We start from the raw sequence: 22,512 nt of genomic DNA, 5'->3' as shown, positions 1-22,512 counted from the left end.
TCGAAGACACTTGCTGCTCATATTTTCCAGGTATTATTAGGTTGGCAGAACTGGACCCAAATTCATAAGAACTTGTCACAAAGTACTTGGTGGCGACCATCTCTAATCTGAAAAGATACGATGAAATTTTTCACCTTTTCCTTACGTATAGAATGCAGTTTTTGATTAATCATAACTGAATTCAGACTTTACTTAATCAGATATAACTTGGTTGTAGCATTCTTATGTTTGAAAGAGCGTTCACTGCTTGAATTACTCCACGACAGTCGCAGCCAGGGTTAGGTTATTTACTTCATTAGTTATCTTTATTATTTATTATTTATTTTTATTTTTATTTAGTTATTTTCTCGTCGGCGACTGCAATGCACATGTTATTGTTATTATAGTTGAAATTCAAAAAAAAAATAAAAGACTTTCCGCGACTACGCAGTATCCATCTTCACTTGGGTGTTATTTATTTATTCGAGTAGAAATAGTGGCAAAAAAGTAGAAATATAGTTAAGTCAAATTTAAAAAAAAGCAGCAGAAAACAAAAAAAAACAACTGTACTCCAAATGTGGACCACGTTGTCGCCAACGCGTTAATAAACATGAAGTCATCGAGCTTTTATACGCAAGGAAATGCTAAAAAAATTCATGACATGAAAACGAAATCTTTCCGAAATCAAACCATTTACTCCTGCTTAAAGGCATCACTCCACGAATCTGAGGTGGTACGGATTTCAGGTGGAGTATTCGTATACGGGATGAGAGACTATGGAGAGAGGGGTGATTCCGTCCATTTCTTCCTAATTCCCGTAAAAAACGGCCCGGACGGCACGGCTTCGGGCGTTTTGGCGCAATATTTTCTACAAGGAGTTCGACTGGAGCGCGCCAGCCTTGTGTGGCGCCGCATCTTCCGGACCGTTTTTTACGGCTGTAAGGAAGAAATGGACGGAATCACCCCCCTCTCCATAGTCTCACACCCCGTATGCGAATACTCCATCTGAAATCTGCACCACCTTAGGTGGGGTGATACCTTTAAGGAATGTCTCCAATTTTACATTGATTGAATCTATTGAAGTTAAACTATAATCAATTAATGATAGGAATGCTATGCTCCCAGAAACCATCACTCCCCCCGCTCTTCTCATTCCGTTTAGTATAGTCGCTCATGTGGGAACTAAAAAATTACGTATTAAAAATTATATATATTTTTATATTAAAATTATTATTACGTATATTAAAATTATGTAAAATTTCAAAAGAATTAGCTAGAAAATCGATGAATAAACTACAATAAGATGATAATATAATAAACAATGAATGAAATAAAAATAAATAAGTAAAGACAAATTAATAACATTTACGATTTGTAGGCGATTTTAGCGATGAACATCGATCGTGAGTGAGAATGATTTCCGGACTGGGGCACATTTTACTAGGTTGAAATGAACATTTCTAAATTGTCGCAAGAGACACCTACAAGGATGTGAAAGTAATTAACGATGGCTACGGAATCTTTTACTTGTTTTCAGGCCAACCATTTGTCAAAACTAAATTCTTGAAGTATATTTAAAATCAGCAGCTCGTTTGCATTTGAATACCCATTTTCAAATTTTAATTTTGCCTACTCCCAAAAATTCTGACGGTTTGCGACGGACTATTCCGTCGGCGACGTCAGATTCTGGGATAGAAGTTAGTAGCGGTGTTGTAGAAAGAAAAGTAAGTGCGGTTCCCAACTAACTTTTAAGAAAACGAAAAGAAACTTGAAAAGTGAAAAAAGAATAACCCATAACGAGGAAAAATCTATCTGTATAAAATATTTTAGATTATAAATATTTGTAAGGTATGATCTGAGTTATCCGACTCTTTTCAAAGTGACACATATTTTGACGCGCTGAAAAATCCGAATTTTCGCACCTTCCTCGCTACGCGACTACGGCAGTGTGATTAAAAAATCCGTCACAATCTTCTTATGAGGAATCGAAGAAATCCCTGAGCAGCGGGTTCTCGTCTTGAGAGAAGTGGAGCTACACCCACTTATACCAGGCTTACACTTCTAAGCAAAATAGAGATTACATATCTTACTATATTATTAATAATAAATAGACGAATAAACAAATAAATAAGTAATAAATAACAATAAATACAAAAAGTAAATAGACAACAAACAGTAAATGGCCTAATAAATAGACAGATCTCCAGTGTATCGAATTTGCTGTAATGGAGGCGTGCCGCAAGCAATGAAAGAAATGAAGTTTCCTTTTCACGGTCTCTTAATCCTCAAAACCAATTCACATCTGGTTATCTCCATTTCTCTTATGTAAAACAATTATATAAAGGTTTGTAACTTTTACATTTGATATTTGCGGTAATAAGTTAATTTTTTAAAGATCAAAATCCATGGGTAGCATTTTGAACTATTTATTTTCAATGCCTTTGTATTTTCTATTAGTCAGCATACCACGAATCTGACGTGGTGAGGGAACCCACGGAAAAGCCTAGAGATGGAATTGTAGATTCCTGGATAGCCGGTAACTCAACCATCCCTCCCTAATCGTCGTAAAAAAAAACCGCGTGGGAACCGCTTAATTTCCTACGAGGTACGTGAGAACGCTCCTCTATGTACAAGTCCTGATCCCCTCAGTAGCCTATTCGCTGGTTTTACTTGAATACGCCTCTTCAATCTTCGACCGGTCGCATGTGGGGCGCGTGCGCAAAGGTGGCGCATTGCAACTGAAATCGTAGGATAAAACGGAGTCTTTCACACTTTTTTTTACTACGATTTGAGAGAGGTGAGCGGAACAACACCGGATCCCGAAAGTTACAACACCATCTTTAGCTTTTCCCGTGGATTCCCTCATCACGTCAGATTCGTGTTATGCTGCCTTTAAGTCATCTTTAATACACAATTTTTATTTCGCTAATCTATGGCTTGTTCTCATATTGACGTCTGACTATAAATACGGTGTACAATTTTGTACGGTTTGGGCCCCCCCCCCCCCCAAAGCGAATCCGACGTCATGGGGCCTAGCTTGAAGCAGCAAAAAAATCCCAACTCGTCCATCATCAAAACTGCTCCAGGGGAGTCATTAGTTCCGTTACCAGAACTGTGAAGAATAAGAACTTTTTATCATTTTGTGGATTGTACGCCCTCATCCTAACTAAACTAATTTCGTTGTACAGGATGTTAGAATCTTCCCCAATCATTCAAATGTTACAAGATTTTATTTACTTCAAGGGGAAGCGTCGAATATGACCCATTGCGTACCCGCGTTTACTCCTTGTCTTGTCTCCCTCTTACAACACCTGTAGGAAAAACCCCAACGTTGACCCTGGTCGTAACTTCCGTCCGCGCCGACGCAGCAGATCCGTACTTGTCATACCAATATCTTTGATAATGCGGGACCAGGCGTGGACGAGTACGAGGAAAGTAAGTCTGACATATAGCTGATTTTTGACAACTGATACAAAGTCACTAACTGACCTGGGGAACGGCGAGGTTCAAATCCAGCTCTACCCGAAGTCTCCCCTTGTTCTCTCTAATCATCTTGTTACCTTTACCATGCACTTTCACCTTAGACACTGTAATGCGCTGGATCCGCTACTGATCCGAGGTTTCTTCTAGGTCTCGACATAACAAGATGATTAGGAGGTAGTTCATAGTCGCTGACTGGTCTGGACTCAAATACAGCTACGACAACGGATGGCTCCATAGAAGACCCTTTAGGGTCCCTATTGCTGGCATGAGACTGGATAGTACAGTCCACTACAGAAATGGTTATGGTTGATTTATGTTGAACAGAAATCATGCAGCCAGACTTCAATTGCCTTTGTGAAGTGTAATATTTGAAGTAACATGGCAAAAAATTAGCCTATATTCAAGAAATTGGTAACTGCTATCAAAATTTTCAACGAATCCCTAATCCGAAAAGAACCGCATGAAACATTTTAGAAATTATAAATTATATTTATTACTTATTAATATTTATTATTAACTAAATTTTAGAAATTAAATTATAAATTCGTAGTCAATAAAAGAGTGCTTTTCTTTGAAGTTAGGTTCTCCTCTATTTCTTTTTATCGCGTGCACCTAAACATATATTTATTTCCAGGAAAATATGGGTAGAAATTCCTCCGTCTTAAATTTACAATTAAATTCGTCGAATTCCGCCGAATATTCTGCAGAAATCCGATAAAACTCGGTTCAATAGATTTCCCACGCAGTTTTTCTCAAAGATTTTCCTCTCGAATTCTTCCTTTTGTATTTGCTTTCTGAGGGAAATGACTTAGTTCTTCTCAAAAAATCAATCGACAGCATGATACTATACGTAATTTGATGCTACTAGGAAGTAAAAGAAGGTCTACCTTAGTGAAATCAGGTATAGAACAAGAGATAAATCATACGTATGCCGATCGGATTCTATTCTTTGGACGCTTGTTTACAACTCGTTCGTGGACTCGCTATGAACTGAAACACGTAGGCGCTATGCGTATAAAGGGATCGGCCGTTGCGTAAATCCTCACACATATCGGAAGCACATTTCAAGTGTTCTGAAAATACTTCCCCTCAAGATTTCAGCAGATTTCTGTCCTTTCTATCAGTTTTAGGATAATTTCCTAAATGTCCAGTTGCTAATAATATTCTGCAGAACTTACAACGTCCCTCAATTTCAGATATGTCCCGATTCACTTTGTTTGCCGTTTGCACACTTCTATTTGTTTCCAACACTTCAGCTATTTTCTTCGGAAGTAGTGGTGGAGGTTGTGGATGCGGTGGTGGCGGTGGAGGAAGGTAAGTGAGAGCTGTTGTGAAATTAGTTCGGTTCAACAAGCGTTACGGTAATTTTTGTACTTTTTTCAGTGGACTATCCCTTCCATCGCTCTCTCTTCCATCTCTACCAACTGGTGGTGGTGGCGGCGGAAGCGGATGTGGATGTGCTCCACCACCATCACCATGCGGATGTGCCCCACCAGCACCACCACCACCTCCTCCACCTGCGCCATGTGGATGCGCTCCACCACCATCACCTTGCGGATGCGGAGGAAAATAATTGTCAACGATTGACAAACACTTTTATCTGTATATTCGCAATATTTGTCAATCTCACTCCAATAAACACTCGTAAATTACATAGAATATTCAAAATACGAACAATATATAAACACTACGACAATGAAGAAGCTGGTTGGTGGTCCATGGTGCTCTCGTGAGCTAAAAAAAAGAAAAATCATATTTTTTAAACTTATTGTTGTAAAGTTCTCTCGGGTCATCCAGACAATTACTGTTGATTAAACAAGGTTAACCACTTGGCAGTACACGTTTTAACATCAAAGAAAGCAGAGTAAAGAGAGAAAAGTGAGGAGGGAATTTAGATTTAGTCAATTTCCAGAACAAGCAGAATAGCCCGATTCATTCAATTTTAGGATCACAAGGACTTCACAGGACAACTTTTATCTTCTTAGAAACAGCTTCAAAGTAAACGTTCAAATACAGGCTAAATATTGCTATGTGATAGCGCTTCGATTGCGGAGCGAGTGAAGGTAGCGAGCAAAAAAGAGTCCAACTCATTAACCAAATCGTTTTGTCCCTCAAATCATTTTCTCTTATGAAAAGACCTAATTTCTCTAGTTCTCCTTCTGAAATCCATTAGAGGCAAAAATGAAATGCGATACGAGTGTTTTATAGCTGAAACGTGATGTTTAAATTGAAACTGATCCCTGCTCGCTGCATTCTTTTCTCTCTTCCTCTCTTCACATTATGCATTTATTTATTCCATCATTTACTTACCTTTGTGCTTCGTCCTTGCAACATCATTTTTGGTAAGCCATTTACCGGAATAAATAAATAAATAATTAAATAAAGTGAAACTATAGATACTCTTTTAATTTATCTCCCTGATTTTTTTAGCAGAACTAGATTGTTACTGATCTTTTTCTGGCTAACGTTTCGGCGTCATCGCCTTCTCCAGTACCTGGAACCCCAGAACGAAGACACAGTTCAATTTATTCCGATGCAACAGCGATGTATTCTTCTTTACGATTCATAATTGGACTTTTGGGTGTCATATAGAACGCTCCTAATGTTTTTCGTGCCAGAACGTCGGGTTTTCTTGCCATGATCGTAACTATTATCTTGAAATGAGTGTTTTCATGACACTGTCTGCGATGAGCACCTATAGGGGTTGATAGTTTTAACTTTACGTCTACATACGACATGGGTACTTTATGCTCCTCCTGTGGGTTAAATAATACCCAGATAGGATAGACAGTAAAATACAAACCATTAAACCCTTTAGGTGCGCAGATTTCAGGTGGAGTATTTCTATAAGGGATAGTAGATTATGGAGAGGAGAGTGATTCCGTCTATTTCTTCCTAATTGCCGTAAAAAACGGCCCGGAAGATGCGGCGCCGCACAAGGCTGGCGCGCTCCAGTCGAACTACTTGCAGAAAATAGTGCGCCAGATCGCCGTATCTTACGGGCCTTTTTTTACAGCAATTAGGAAGAAATGGAATCACCCCCTCCCCATAATCTACTATCCCGTGTACGAATACTCCACCTGAAATCTGTACCACCTCAGATTCGTGGGTCCACATCTCTTTAAGATGGCTGTCACGATGTTGCCACGCAAACCCGATGTTCTTGCGCGAAAAACATTAGAAGCGTTTTACATAACAGCCAAAAGTCCAATTATGAATCGCGATGAAAGATGCATCGCCGTGACCAACGAGTTGGTACCGTAACAACACCTTTGCGGGTTTTGAGTTACAGGGTCAGATGCAAGGAGCATCGTTATTAGTTACTATTCAACAACTCAAACAACCCGGTAGTCCGCTAACATCGCGACTTTGTGGCTATCAAGGTGAGCATTATTGTGGTCTACTTCTCTGACGTTGCTAAATCATATCTTGTGGGGTGACGAGGCGTTTGAGATGGTAGATTACACGTGTCTTTGATTTTCCAGGCATTGGAAAAGGCAAAGATGCCGAAACGTTAGCTAGAATAAAGATCAGTAACAACAATAACAGGTTCTTAATAGTGCCCATTTTCGAACTGTCCTTGTCCTAGCAAAAACATCTTAACCCACTACCTTTCAGCGCATCCCAGCGAAACGAAAAACACCATTATAAGTAGCATGTACAGAACGGCGACAAGAGTTGCATCGAGCAGCCAGGAAAAAACATCGTCTGTAAACCTGATCCACAAAGTGGCTATTTCCAATGGGTACGTGACTAGAATTGGATCACTCGACAGACACGACTTCTCTCGAAGGCCCAACATCGTATATGGCCGAGAAGAGATTCCGTTCTGTCTACCTTACATATGTGATGATATGACCAGAGCGGTACGTAGCTGTCTACGCAAAGTGGGTCTACAGGATGACGTAAGGGTTGTAGGAGTACTACCAGTGAACCTCAAGTGTCAGCCGGTACATAATCGAGACCTCAAGTGTCAGCAGGTGAGTATGACAGAACTCCGCACAATTCTCAGCTGCGTGGTATGCCCGTACGGAAAAGAGCGTAATTGCATGGTGTCACGAGTGAACGCGTGGTGTCAGGAGACGGCCTGTGTGTATTCCGGTCAAGGAACATCAAGATGAAGTCACGAAATCTACGCTCTCCACCCCACTCGGAGCACACCGTAGAACATGTCATCAAAACTCCGAAATCGAAGTAGAAGTTACTATAGCATCCTTCGAGTCCGAGATCATAGCGCGCAAAACACTGGAGACATTTGGATAATCGCCAAAAGCCCAAAAATGAATAGAAGGGATGAACGCATTAAAACCACAAACTAACTAGCCCCTTATCAATATCTACTCAGGTTCTAATCTACTTGCCTCTTTAAAAAAAAAACTTGTGATTCAAATTTGTGGTACGTGGTGGTCTGTACGCTATCAAATTTCAGCGAATGAGGTGAGCGCTGGCCGATATGTTGTCCTTTGAGTTTCCCCATCGTTTGAATACTTTCTGTAGGGGGATGAGGCGCTTGAGAGGATAAGTCACAGATGGCTTTGATTTTTCCAGGCTCTGACGAAGGCAATAACGCCGAAACGTTAGCCGTTAGTTCACAAAGAAGATCAATACCAATCTTGGCTACAGCTCAAGCAAATCAACCAAAAATATATATTAAATCTTCGTTCTGCTAAGAAAAAAAAGTAGTGTACGATTCAGCTCTACAATGCCAAAATTCAACGATGGTGAAGCTTCGACTTCGTTAATGTTGTTATTGATATTTCTTTATTAAAAGCTAACATTTCGGTGTGATCGCCTTCGTCAGAGCTTGGAGGAATCAAAGCAATCAGTGACTTACTCTCCAAGCGCCTCATCACCATACACAAAGCATTCAAACGGTTTGCAAACTAAATTAACAACACTCGGGGCCGGTACTTACCCTATTGGCTAAATCTGGTGGCGCAACAGACTACCTCATACGACGACTACGAGTCAAGTTGTAACTACTGGTAAACGCGATATTAGACAGAATTACAAATTTTTTCACAAAATGATTTTGCGAAGAAACCTGCCGCGTCAATGCCACAAACTTTCTCCGTTAGACTGTCCGTTGTTCATCAGTTAAGGCAGCGTGGTGAGCCCTTTCGTCGGATTCGCAGGGCGACTTATACAGGAATAAATTTTTAAATGTATCTCAAAATTATGTGTATAGATACATTGTCGATAAATATACAGATTGTCGATCTGTGTAGACGAAGAACTAAAAGTTCGTTGATCACAGCACTACCCAATGGAACTCCCTTTTCAAATACGCAGATCTACACTCACCATTATTAAATTCAGCGAAAAGGAGGTTAATTTAGAGCGATCCAAGCAAAATCCTTAGTCGCTGCTTTCAAGAGGCAGTGAACCAAAAAAAAATTTACGTTCCTGAATACTTTCCGTCATTTCCAGACTTTCTTCTTCCATTTATAAGTTTTTCGGAGATGACTTTAGCACCTATCCACCACGGAACTTTCCTTACGGTTTAAGGAGAGAAACAATAAAATGTAGTTTATTACTGATATACATACAAAAAAGGAACGCTACTCCTCCTTTCATGACACCCGACAAGAATCTTCTTTTAAAAAAATCTGATTAAGTGTTAATGTATACAATTATAACAACGTTAGAATAAGATCAAAGAGAATATTTGTTACATCAAATCGATCGTATATAGCGATCGATGAAACAATAGCAGTAAAACACACTGTACAGATCATACATGAGGTAACAAGCGCTACTTATTCGTCGATGTCTCTAAACGCAGCAAAAAGATTATCCATCTTTCGGCACAAGGTACTTCCTCTTAATCTGTCGTAATTTAGCGTTGTAAATGGCACGTGCACTTGGTCGTCGTACTGAAAGATACACTATAAAAAGGCATCCGGTACATATGAAAGCCACTTCATTAAAGTTCCTCTGGACAGCGTGACAGTTACGCATAAACGCACACTGCACAATTCCTTTTTTTAGACTTATTAAGTTCTTCTCTCCAATTCAAGACTCAATCAACCTTTATTTCGCTATTCAATACTCTTTTTTTTTTTTTTGTTCTGAGAAACTGGACGTATAATAGAACCACTTAAGAGGACAATGCATACTTTACAGCTGCACAGACAACTCCCGACACCTTCCACTTAGTCGAATTATTCAAGGTCCGAACTATTCAAAGTTAAAAATTTAGCAAACAAAAAGTTGGGTTTTAAATGGTATAACCGTTGTGATGTGCAGCCTACTCTACACTAGTACATTCCAAGCACTGCAAAGTAATCTTCGCTCTGCAACATAAACAGTACCAGAGAAATTCTTGCAAAATAAAATCACATATTAAGATGGTTCAAACAATTTAAGTCCCTTTATAAGTTCAAGAGATGGTCGTGGACAAAAAAAAATAATTCAATTGACTAGAATAAAGCGAAAGTCCACAAAATCTTTACAACTCATAAAAAGTACTCATACCTTAGTTGCTCCTTGGAACTTTCTCACTTGTATCAATGGATTCTGATCGATACCGAAGCGCACAAATACTTCCCTGTAAAGTTCTCTATCGATAAAACGAACAAAAACAAAAACAAAAGAAGCGTTGCTGAAAAGTGACTCAATTTATGCTTACATAGTAGCATCTGGATTGAGCATGTATAGAGTTGGTGCTGGCCTTCCATGTTCATCCGTTGCATTCATATTCGCATGAAGAAGTTGATAAAACCACATAACTTTCCCTAGTGTCGAAATTGACGTCACAGAAAAGGTGCACGCCTAAAAGAAACAAAATCAGTCTGAGACAGCGTTAAGAAAACTTTAACTTTGCATCACTTCTTTTTTTTCGAAAAATTAATTGGAGAAATTGGACCTTACCATGTATTTAAGTGCATACATTAGCTGATGAGGATCGCGATAGCAATCCATGCTATGACCGTCTTTTGAAATCAAACATACAGAATCCGCAGTTACCCGAATGTAATAAGTTACCCTACAACAAAAAGAATAATATTCTAAGCTGCAAATTGTTAAATACGTTCAACACGTACTTTCCTACAACATAGTCGAAATTCCGATTCGTCAAAATTACCATAAATTGAGAACTGATTGGAGAACAACGCAACCACCGCCAGTGCACCTGTGTCAATTCGCGAATAATCACACAGGGAAGCAAAAGAAAAGGCGAAAGTTGAACTAACCTGGGGATCTCGCGTAGCACTCATGAACTCTTCCAGTGTTTCGCGTGCCATTTTCACTAGTGAATAGTGCGATGCAACAACAATTAATTTCTCCAGAAGAAATTGAGGCTTGTGAGCTCTAGTTTCAATCTGGAAATGGAAAATGGAAGATGTCCAGTATTTCAACTAGTTATTTTTTCACTGCAAACGAAAGAAAGAAACGTAGCGGACTCCAACAAAACCAAACTGATTAGTTAAAAAAAAAACATCATTATCAAAATATCGGCACAGACCTCGTGAGCGGTAAAGGCTTTCGGACCACGAGCATCAAGAGCCTCGCTAAGGTTTGTCAGCGGTAGTGAAACGAATGCTTGTGGACGGATCCATCGAGTACATTCCTGAGATACCATCATTTCCCTGAGCGATCGATTGAGATATGGACATCCTTCCTCGATAAGATCACCCTCCTAAAACAAGATTCTCACTTTCTTAATATCAAACCACTCACGAACAGAAAAACTTACTCTAAACGGGTGATATTTCAGTTCGACACGTAAAAGGTAATCATTGTACAAACTGACAAGCAACACTCCATCTCGAACCGTCGATAAACGATTCCTCATTTGCACAGCGTCAGAGCACAACTAAAAGTTTTACTATTGATGAGAAAATGACGTTAGAAACTATGCACCTGGAAATTTCTATTCACTCTTGAAAAGTGGTCTGAAATGGTGGAAGTAACAACGCACCGTGTTAAAAATGTCCTTGCATATCAATGTTTCTTGTGCCCATTTTAGTGCACTTGCCCAATGAATCGATTCAATTTTACTACTATCCACTTTCATATATTCAAATTGATGATCATCGAGACTAGCAAACAAATCACGATTGGTGTAGTCATCTAAAACAAAAAAAAATTAGCAGTCATTAGGAGAAGAAAAAGGAACATTTACAAAGACAACTATACTAACTAACCTTTCACTATAGAAACAGCTAATGTTGAACGACGAGTGAGATCACGAGGTACGGACACCTGAAACTACTAGACCTAACCAAACTGCCTACAACTGAAATCCTACGTTATGTCCCATGTATTCAAAAATAACAGTCAATATGAAACAAGAGCGGCTTTCAGACCTGCAAAACAGAGGTGTTTGCATCAAACGAGGTCCCTGGTGTGAGCGATCTTCTAGTAATGTCGAATAGCTCCCTTGGGTTATACTTCGAACCAACTGAAAAGATTAAATTGGAAAACTATTTTTGAGCTCGTAAAAGAACGAAGAATGGTCAGAAGGTCAGAACCGTTTAACGCGAAAAATGATCTAAATAGCGTTAGCTAAAACAAGAACAGCTCCTAGAAAATTGAAAAAAAAACACGACTCTAGTATACGATGATCCTTTCCCCTAAAAATACACGAACACCTTTTTGGTAGAAAATAACACTTAAACAGATATACAGAAGATGAACAGAAGGAAATTCCACGACCTAAGCTCTCATGAAAAGGCCAACCACGAATAGGACTACGACCAATACAAAAATCTTAAGTTCAAAAGGATTAAACTGTAGCGGCAGAATAATCAGTGCGAAAAATAGCCTGTGACTGCATTTCAACAATAAAATCTTCGAGACTCACATATTCGATATCCCAGATCTCCATAGATATGATCTCCTGTTTTCCTCACCCTCCAGTACTCCCGCATTTTCGTCAACTCCCTACAAAGAAGGTTCACATGACCCACACGAAACAATACTACTCAGATTTCCTCCAGAAAATGATTACATGAAAAATTGGCTTTTCTGCTGATGAGCTTCATCCTCGACTTCGACGTTTCGTAGACGTTGTGCTAATTCTAGTACACTCATTGCTTCCAACAACGCCTGAATCACGAACAATTGGGAAACATTAAGCTTGTCACTGAAATTCATTTGCTAATTTTCTGTAATCTCTTGAACAAAACCCACGCATCTATTTATGCGTTTCTTTATTTTTCTCTTTTTAATAGGCAATATGCCTCACTTTTCGTTTCCACACCCATTGGGTAGCCTTACTGGCGGCAGCATTCTCAGCTTGCATTGGAGCAGATTCTGCATGGATAGGATCCAGTATAGTTAACGGCTTCATGTAGTCAGTCGCACGCATAATAGCAAGATTGTCGAGAAGAACATTGAATTGTTGCAGGGATTCACTGTGAGAAAGAACTCAAATGCTCAAGAAAACGAATGCTTTAAAATATCAAAAACTCACTGTAAATATTTTGCAACGTTATGCCACGGTCCGGCCTCTGGTACGACGCGTTCCTCAATCTCCACTGGTTTCGTCTCTACAGTCTGTATGTAATACTTTTCAATTCTTACACTCCGTCTTGATCGTAGTTCGAAAACAAAAAAAAAAACATTAACTACTTTTTATTTCTCAAGACGTTACACTTCACGAGCAACAATTTTCTGACACGTAGATCAAAAAACTGTTCTCGTAATTTCTCAGCGATATAGAAAAAAAAGGGCAGAAAGAAGACTGGTGAATGAAGAACGTTAAAAAGCTACCTCTTCCTCATCTTCCACCTCACTCTTTACTGCAGTAGGATTGTCGTAAACAGCATCAGAACCTATTAATTTTTGCCAATCCACTTGACGTGCCAGTTTTCCGACATTGTCAGAGAACGATGGGGGTCTAAAGGAGGCACAGTAAACCTATTATAACATATTAGAATACAAGGATTTAACACGGAAAAAATTTCCCACTTAATGTATTTTTCTACACCATCGTAGCCAATTTCTTGAATCTTCCATTCATTCACCGCCTCTAAGGATATCTCTGCTCCTTTGCGAACAGCACCTGGACCACCAGTGAATGCACCCGAACCGGATGGATACATCTGTAAAACTGCGATCAGAAAAGATCATCCGATTAGAAATGAATGAGTTAATAATATCCATCTAAAAAGACCTAAGCCGCGGTTTTTGACTTTACATGCGATTTTTAGAGAACGCAATAGAAAGGCACAATCACAGAATTTTTCTTCATCCTAACGTACATGAAGCCCGGGAAAAAGCACTGCTTTGCTGTTTCCGCCCCAAATGCTTGGAAGCTAGTAGTCGTATGAGCTTTTTGATAACCTTTCAAAGCTCAGAGCGCAGTGTAAGTGTCAGCCACGAGCAGCGCACCACCACGCCACAAACCATGAGATTAAGAAACTTTAAAAGAAGCTGAGAACTTAAAAGCATGTGAATTCCTCCGAGAACTCGAGATGGTTCATTTCACCCTCCGCGTATGCTATGCAATCTGCTGCCAACACCAAATTATACGACTACGTCTTAACGTCTCTTCTTTAATTCTTAGTTCACGGACACTCCGTGTGGGGTACAACCTTTATTAATAATCATGGTTTTCAAAAAGGCGTTCAATTCCGATGTCTACGATGCATCAATGTCACTGCTGATTCCACAAATTTCTTGAGTTCAAGTACAAATATCGACAAAAATCGAAACATGTATTCCACGGCTACAACCGCTACTGACACTTCAAACTTATACGGATACATAAATTGCCATTCCTAAGATTTATCTGTAAAATAATGGAACAGAATAAGACGGCAAGTGGAAAATTACCAGGATGAAAAGAGCAGGGCGCACACACGCACAGATAACAACGGGGGGCAGCAAACCCGCATCAAATCTTACTCGATTTCAAAGGTAAACAGTGCATGAAATCAAGTAGAAGGACGTGAGAGAAGGTGAGTAACAAAATAACGGTATAGCGGCTATGAAGATCGGTAGTAACAACATGATCATAAAATGCAAGAAATCTCAAGCTCAGAGAGAAACTTTATGATCTTCAACAGATAGCTAACATAAGTCAGCTATAGAGATGTTTATGAACCAACAGCACTGTGCAGTTGAAGCTAATGCATCGTATAAATGTTCTCCTCAGTCAAATCGCAAACGTCACCGTGGAAATCCACCTGGAAAAGTAAGATCACAAAAAATATCTTAAAAAGCTTAAAAAATCTTAGTGTCACGACATTCAGAAATTAAAGCGAATGTTACCCTTAATCATTAAAAGTGTTGGACTTTTGTATGGTGAAAAAAGATAAAATATGTTTGAAAGAAGGAAAACCAGGATCAGAAAGGAAAAGCTGGTTTTCAGAGCAGTATTCAACTACATCAAATGCGCACTAAATCACCAACAAGTGTTTGAATTGGATCTTCCACTCAAATGATACGCGCTATCATTTGAATGCCATATCCAATTTCAGTACTCCTACTTATACGTGCTCTCGTTAATAGGGACCTAAACCATCAAATATTTAAAAAAACGCTGTGTTTCTTTACAGCGTGCAGCTTAATTATCAGGCTTTGTTTGTTTATTTGTTTTCTTCAGATTTGTTCTCATAGCAATAAATTTATAAGCACGACAGACAATTCTGTTCGCCTGCCATAACAAACAGTAACACTGTTTTACTTTGCAACATCCGGCCAGATCATCTGCTATTAATTTCGAAACATACTTTTGAATATATGTAGTGTCTCTTCTGCTTTATGATCATCACAGCTCCGTCATAACGGGGAAGACTTTTGGCGCAATTGCGTTGACAGTTACAGTAGCGTTGGGATCCTCGTCAACTTCATCCTAGCTGTGGAATTAAGCGGAAATCACAGCGCCACTCAGAGAGAAACTGTTTGCTCAATTGCACCAAGAGTCAGATAATCTTAACTACAGTGGTTCGCTCATTTCTTAAGTATAAGTGTCTTTTATAGCATACTCACGATTGCTAGAACTAAGTAACGCTGATCGTAACTAAAAAAAAAATAACATCATACCTTTATTTTGAAATCGAGGTCACGTTCGTTCTTAGCGTTGGGAGTAACAGAAAAGTATCCCGTTATTTCTTCACCTTTTTTCACAGTGAGGGCATCCTACAGATATGAGAATTATCTATAGTAGTTGGAGAAAAACAGAATAAGACACTGACCATAAGATAGAAAACTGTTTGCTTCCAATGGGTATACTGTACATCAGGACCAGTCGAGAATCCCGTTCTCTTATGACACTTGGAGAATTCGACTGTGAAAAATGTTACTAGAGCCTGAACAAAAAGCACAATAACGAGGAGAAATGAGAAAGCAGGTAAATGGAAAGGGAATGAGTTTCTTTGAAGCGAACCTGGACGTAATCATTCCTCGCGCAACGTAGCTGGAAGTCTGACGTCCAAGTGAGATCCTCAACCTTCACTGTATAGAGATCAATCTGCAAATATAAGATGGATTGAACGAACACTCTCGTGTGATAACGATACTCACTTCCTTCAAGCAGTAATTATTCGTAACTACTTGAGCGTTATCCACAACGTCCACCAAAGGTTCGGTAATTGCAACTTTTCTTATTGCAGACATGTTGAATCCATAAACGTTGTCCCACCTACAAATACTTAGATAACGAAACGTATCAATGCAATAAATAGAACCAATTACCAGTGAATTTTATCTTCCTTGTATTGTCGATCCTCGATAGCACATAAAAACAACTTTGCCTTGTCTGGGAAAATAAGACCGCCTTCTTTCAGCCACTTGTCTCTCGCAAAAATGACTGTGTTAAGCATGGATTCGTAGAATAGGCAGTAGCCCATCCACTCAGACACTATGACGTCAACCTAAACACAACATAATCAATAAAGAGAAGAAATGGCCAACGAGGAAAAAGAGTAACGACGAACCTTCTCACATCCATCGGGAAGTTCTGTTACATCTTCTACTTTAGCTTGAATCACCGTGATGATATCGTCAAGATTGTTGTCTTTGATAATTTGGCGAGACTGTAGGGCCATGTTCGAGAACTCCATCTAGAATAGAGCAGCTATTGAAAGAATCGGAATTTCAAAGCACTCTGGAAAAAATCAAAACATCGCCCTTGGGAGAAGTTGTGTTTGAGGGTCGTTCAATCCTTCAGGATACCAAGAAAACGTGCGCTAGATGCATAACTTACGGCGTATACTTTTTTTGCTCCAGCACGGGCCGCGAACATTGAAAGGATTCCAGTCCCCGAACCAACATCCATCACAATTTTATCTTTGAACAAGTGTTTGTTGTGATAAATTGAATTTCGATACGTGACAGTTCTGACTTCGTCTTTCAACATTTCCTTAAATGTAAATTCAAGCAGTACGAATAAGTCAATACATATGAATAAACATATTCAAATTATTTGAATGGATGCTTTAAATGGGAACGTGAGTTAGAATCACCTCATGTATTCCAAAGTGTGCATACGAATCGAAGTAGTAATCCTTGCTCGTCATTTCTGCTAGCGCTGGTCGAGCCTCGCCAGATGAGGATGCAGGTGTTGGTGTGCTTTCTGCCATTTCAAACCCCTAAGTAAACTAATAAAATAAAACAATATACAGTAAAATAACCTCATCGGCGATCCTCCCAAAAGAAGCAAAAACTAGAAAGATGAATATGATACATATAAAATGTGAAAAACAATGAGTGATCACAGCGACAAAGGCATCCGATTAGTTCTAAAAACGGCTAACGGTTTCGCACAGTAGATAAACAACAAGAAGTAACTAAATAGTAGTAGTTAACTAGTTGGTTAAAAATCCTATTCATTGCAAGTGAATAGATCTAGTTTCATGCATAAATATTTGTTGTAGAACTACTGACGAACTGTTCTTTCTATTTGCAAAACTTCCCATTTCTTCCCCTCAAGACGATAAAGATTAGAATCTATTCTTTAGAATCATCTGAAGCAGAAGAGCAAACTGGCAACAAGAAGATTGACATTTCGGAAACTCTGTCTAGAATGACAATTCTGTGATGACCTTAACAATGTTACAGACTTAATTATGGCAATTTTGATTGTTTTCTGTGCGTGTGCCTACGAGGTTTTTAGATGGTGCACTTGTGGAAAACATAAAGAAGTATGTCGATGTTTCAAGACACGAGAACGTTTGAACCACTAATTTTGATTCATTTTCATTATTAACATGGATAAACTCGCCGAATACGAGTACATAACCATTGTACCTCGAATTGTGCTTGAAAGTTTTGTTTTCGAGTCTTCAAAAGTGAAAGATGGAAGAAAATGTACTTGGCGACGTTTCGATTGCACATTTGGCAGCGCTTCAGATCGAGCCACAGGGAAAATGAAGTCGGAGGGGCACTTAGTTGCGCCTTTATTTCTGGAAACTCTATCTTACTTTTTTCTCTTAGTAACTGCAGTTACAGTAACTTTAGCTTACATGTTATAGATTCTCTAAAACTAATGCTTAAGTCTTAGGGTCCCGACTGATTTAGTGATTTACTTCCAGCAATAAGGACGTCTCTGATTGCCCCCCAACGACACTTTACCCCTAGGTTTTTCTCGTGGTTCGATCCAAAGCGCTGCCAACTAAGCAAACGTCCTTAATCCCCTAACCAAAAGTTTACCTCGGAGGTAGACAAGCACATCAACAAAAGAACTAAACTACCGCAACCTAGGAGGGATTTCTACACTGGAGTTGACTTAATCAAAATGATAAGCATCAAACACCTGCGACAAAAACTTCCCCTGACAACTAAACAAACATAGCAAAGGAACAGAATAGTAAATTATTCGAAAACGAAAGCTACGAGCCGAAAGAAATTCAAAAAATGTGACGGTGACGAATATTCCGTTCAAGATCGCTCGCACCGCTCCGCTGCTGCCCTTTAATACAGAGTGAGCATTGCTTGGGATCTCTCGTTTGGCGTGTCATTGTTTATTACTGGATTGAAGTATTGTGAACTTATAAACACTGATGAGTTAACTTTATAAGCACTAGGAGGGATTTGTAGCTTTTTAGCCTTGTGGAGTTCTGTTTCTTCCAACAACTGTTGGAAGAGAGGAGTGTGGATTCAAAAAAGAAAACAAAAAAGCAGTTAGCAGGGTAACAGAAGGGCAACAAGTGTTTTCACTGGGGACTAGTACGATAATTCACAAGGATTTCTGGTAAAAAAAAACGTGAGGTAGGGCTGAAATTAAGAATTCCACCCTAGGAGGGCAAAGCCAGGATTTTTCCAATAAGCCAGATACTAATCTACACCGTTCCGTTGCAGTTTACCCATTTTCGACAAAAACGATCAATTAAATCAATCAAAAGGTCATTGAAATCAATTTAATCAATTCGAAGGTTCATCGATTGAATAAAACCGAAAACAACTAGAATGGACCTCTCTTTATACATGTTTTTGAGCAGTGGAGTCTTCGAATATTCGAATATTTGCTCAGCTCTCAACACATATGATCTAGTAAAGGAAAGAGAAAGTAGAGAAAGAAAGAAAAGAACAAATTGGAGAGAAAGGGAAATAAAGATTAGAGAGAAAGAAGTAAAACACAGGTCTTCTTACATGTTAAGTAAGCTCACTTATTCTAAGGTAAACAGGTAAACAAATAAACAAAAGAACAAAGCACACAAAATAATCAACTACCACCTAATCACGTTTCTCGTTGAAAACAGCATTCAAGAATACTGGAATGAATGGAGAGTGGGAAAAATCTGAGCGACTTCCTACTTCCGAGATAATCCCAACAATTTCACCGAACACCACCAAGGAACCCTTGTAGTCTAAGGAGAAATGGTCAGGTTTTTTTCCCGATTTTTTTTTCTCCGAGTTCCACAGAGTTGTATTCTGGAAGAAGTAGATTACTTAACGTAGTTGTAAGAAAATTAATGGAATTTGGAATTAAAAGGCTACAAATCAGAATGAAACGAAAAAAATGACTTAGTCATGCCACTTTTTTTTGCTTCAAATTCCTCTCAGCCTTTTATTTTTTCTACAATTAAATAATATTTAATGAATTATTATAATAATTTCCGAAAATATTTGTACAATTTCCTCGGGAAAAATATAAATATCACCGTCCGGGAATGATTTAACGACTGCCGAAGGGCCGATTTTTATTACAATAAAAATTACTGTCATCTTTTTCCATATAATGCAGAAATTGCTCGGTGAAGTAGGTGTTCAGCTATTTCTAAACCTTTAGCTGCGTTTCTTTTTTTGCCGGAGTCATCGTCAAACAATAGTTTGACCTTGGATTCTTTGTCCTATTGTGAAGGTCATTATTTCCAGAGAGATTGTCCTTTTTTTCAAATGATTACAAGCAACTTTTGTTAGTCATCACGAGTTTTCTTTTCTTTTCTTTTTTTTTGCTACGACCGCCTCCTCTCACTTTCTTCATCGAAAACCCTATCTTATCGACTAGCCATCTAGTCTCACCGTCATGAACCAAACAAACCCGCCTCATCATTTAACCCGTTTCGTACCCGTTGTGTTCATTTCCAACTAACTGTCAACTTATCTTTACATCAAATTAGTGTACTGTTAAGAGGAAATTCTAAACATTTTCTTTTGCTCTACTGTTCATCCCATTACATTTTTCATTCTGAAAAAAAATCCTCCTTTAATTCAACAGTTCTTTGATCCACGACACTCCCAAACAAATCTCATCACTGACCTTCGTTCCAGTCGGCGACATATTACTCTTACAGAGCATTCCAGAACAAGGTAATCCAAATCACCACCAAGCAGTCATACTGTAGGTGAATAGACTTCAAATGTTGGCTATTATCCGGATTCAAAGTTTCTGCGGGGAAGATTAACACCTTGACGATCGAGCGAGCTTCTACATATCCGTCAAGTGGGACAACGCGTTTTTTTTTTTTGCTTGCAAATCAATGATTCGTCTCCACCATCACCACGATGTCAAAAAAGGAAAACTTGAATAAAGGATAAAAAGGATAAAGTCTCTGGCTTTAATCAATCCGCTTGGGATGCGCCCCCACGTTCACTTCAATTCAGAATCGTTTGAGGTTCCCGAACGTGTACCTGGCCCATACAATGACTTGCGGTGGCTAGCCGATGTGTCAAGTCAGTGTTTTTATCCTCCCAGATAAGTCTGATACCTACTTATTGACCTCGGAGGGATGAAAGCCTTGGTGAGCACTAGGACGGACTTGAACCTCCGATCGATCGTGCAGACATAGCGGAACCTATTACTGACTGCGCCACATCCGCCAAACTTAACAAAACGGCAGCCAAGTAAGAACAACAGTCACCATGGATCGTGTCAGTTATAGATACAGGTGAACTTATTTAACAACATTTAGTATTTAATAACTCCTCGAAAAAGTATTTCTATTATGCTTCCCCTTTAACCACCGGACATCGCTGTCAGCTTGGATAAAATCATTTATTAGAGAAAAAAAACCGCTCAAAATGCCACTATACCAGATATTTCGTCTTTGCACTTTATATTCTATAAAACACTGAATAACCGTCTTAAAGAAACAATCGGTCAATTTAGAATTTAGGATTTCCTCCATTCCTTTAGAAATCCCCAGAGTAGGGACAATTCTAAATCTCATTTTTTTTCTAAATTTCCTTATTTTTTCTACTTTTTTCAAAAAAAAAATTTAACTTAATTTTTTATTTTTCTAAACAATACGAGGGTATTTGTTTTAATAGAAAAGAACGAAACCATCTTTGTTGATGAACTTTAATACTATGTACTTTTATTACTACTATTTATTCCTCATTTTCACTACATTTACTTTTATTTTCAATGACGATATCAAATGTGATAATAATGAGGGTCCCATCACCTTGTACACAACAAACGATATATGCTTAATCTAACTCGAGGGGAAGTGTTGAAGGTAAAATTTAATCCCTTAAAGACTTTAGGACCTTAGAGGAATTTTATGTCTTTAACTCATTAACGACAGCGCGCTTCTTTACATATTTGAAGTATAATTTAATTAAGTACAAAAAACTTCTAAAAAAGTTTAGGGAATCATGAAAAATAACCGGTAAAAGGTGTGCGGCTCACCGTTGAGCCGCGACGTCGTTAAAGGGTTAAAATTGTGCTACGTTAGTAATGTTCCGTTCTCCGATGTGAGATGAGCTGAGTTCGCTTTCAACGACGTTGACGTACGCATTGCAACATTTTGTAATTGTCCGATCGAATCGAAGGTGAACGCATTTGCGGGTGATTTGCGATAGACATGCGTTCGTCTACCGTTTTTCGGTACATTTGCTGCTATAGGCGAAGTTTATTAACGTGGCATTTTCTGATTAGCCTCGGTTAACCGCGTTAACCTCGGTAACCATGGATGAATTCTTTAACGACAAATTTTTTTTCCATGGACTGCATCTAATCCTTAAATTTTCTCAATGACTCAATGATCTTTGCCTCCTTTACAGTACTCCTCCACACTCTTCTGACGCTTTTCCGTCAACACTGTTACACAACCGGGAACTTTTCCTCATTGTTTCCGGCAAAGAAATGTGGAGAATGGTTTCGCGACAAAAATCCTAATAGTATTTTCAATTTGCTTTTTATTCGCAATCTTTAGGAAAGATTTCTTCATAAGATGGTCATGCTTAACTCCGGATCCCTCAACTTTGCTGTTGCTGAATCTTGCGCAAATTATTCCGAAAATCGGTCTAGAAGCAAAAAAAACCTTCCTGAAGCAGTGCTACATTCCTGAGATATAATAAGGATAAACAACAAAGTCTCTGTCGTTAATCAATCCGCTTGGGATGCGCCCTCACTTCAATTCAGAATCGTTTGAGGTTTACGAGCGTGTAACTGACCTATGCAATGACTGGGCTAGCCGATGTGTCAAGTCAGTCTCTTTATTCTCCTAGACAAGCCTGGTACCAATTATTGACCCCGGAAGGATGAAAGGCTTGGTGAGCACTAGGGAAAATTCGAACCTCCGATCGGTCGTGCAGGGAGCGTAACCTTTAACCACTACACTACACCCGCCCACTGAGATATAATAGATATAATAATATGAAGTAGATATATCTGATCCTAGGGCTCGTGTAGTGTAGCGCTTAGAGGTT

The 22,512-nt window shown here is 38.9% G+C and overlaps 4 protein-coding genes across 4 annotated transcripts; 2 read left to right on the top strand and 2 right to left on the bottom strand.

Moving 5' to 3' along the window:
* Positions 1-4,660: 4,660 nt before the first annotated feature.
* On the top strand, positions 4,661-5,035 carry RB195_013315 (uncharacterized protein; the record flags this gene model as incomplete). The annotated part of the gene is made up of 2 exons (XM_064203070.1): positions 4,661-4,776; positions 4,846-5,035. 2 exons carry the CDS (start codon positions 4,661-4,663, stop codon positions 5,033-5,035), a joined length of 306 nt encoding a protein of 101 aa, XP_064058951.1.
* A 1,725-nt stretch (positions 5,036-6,760) lies between these two features.
* RB195_013314 (uncharacterized protein) lies at positions 6,761-7,583 on the top strand (the record flags this gene model as incomplete). Its single annotated transcript, XM_064203069.1, has 3 exons — positions 6,761-6,845; positions 6,948-7,011; positions 7,127-7,583. 3 exons carry the CDS (start codon positions 6,761-6,763, stop codon positions 7,581-7,583), a joined length of 606 nt encoding a protein of 201 aa, XP_064058950.1.
* Positions 7,584-9,221: 1,638 nt separating this feature from the next.
* RB195_013313 (uncharacterized protein) lies at positions 9,222-13,514 on the bottom strand (the record flags this gene model as incomplete). The annotated part of the gene is made up of 17 exons (XM_013441245.2): positions 9,222-9,338; positions 9,940-10,012; positions 10,094-10,236; positions 10,336-10,450; positions 10,509-10,597; positions 10,659-10,787; positions 10,931-11,104; positions 11,162-11,281; positions 11,387-11,538; positions 11,613-11,670; positions 11,775-11,869; positions 12,272-12,351; positions 12,419-12,516; positions 12,656-12,824; positions 12,884-12,966; positions 13,183-13,309; positions 13,381-13,514. The coding sequence occupies 17 exons, from the start codon at positions 13,512-13,514 to the stop codon at positions 9,222-9,224; spliced, it is 1,956 nt and encodes a 651-aa protein (XP_013296699.2).
* A 1,026-nt stretch (positions 13,515-14,540) lies between these two features.
* RB195_013312 (uncharacterized protein) lies at positions 14,541-16,997 on the bottom strand (the record flags this gene model as incomplete). Its single annotated transcript, XM_013441246.2, has 9 exons — positions 14,541-14,600; positions 15,460-15,555; positions 15,612-15,725; positions 15,803-15,886; positions 15,940-16,057; positions 16,111-16,289; positions 16,353-16,478; positions 16,622-16,777; positions 16,881-16,997. The coding sequence occupies 9 exons, from the start codon at positions 16,995-16,997 to the stop codon at positions 14,541-14,543; spliced, it is 1,050 nt and encodes a 349-aa protein (XP_013296700.2).
* Between the last annotated feature and the right edge of the window lie 5,515 nt (positions 16,998-22,512).

Source organism: Necator americanus, chromosome V (assembly GCF_031761385.1).
Source record: "Necator americanus strain Aroian chromosome V, whole genome shotgun sequence".
Taxonomy (NCBI): Eukaryota; Metazoa; Nematoda; class Chromadorea; order Rhabditida; family Ancylostomatidae; genus Necator; species Necator americanus.
Note: the sequence above shows the minus strand (reverse complement) of the source record. Positions and strands in the feature narration are given on the sequence as shown.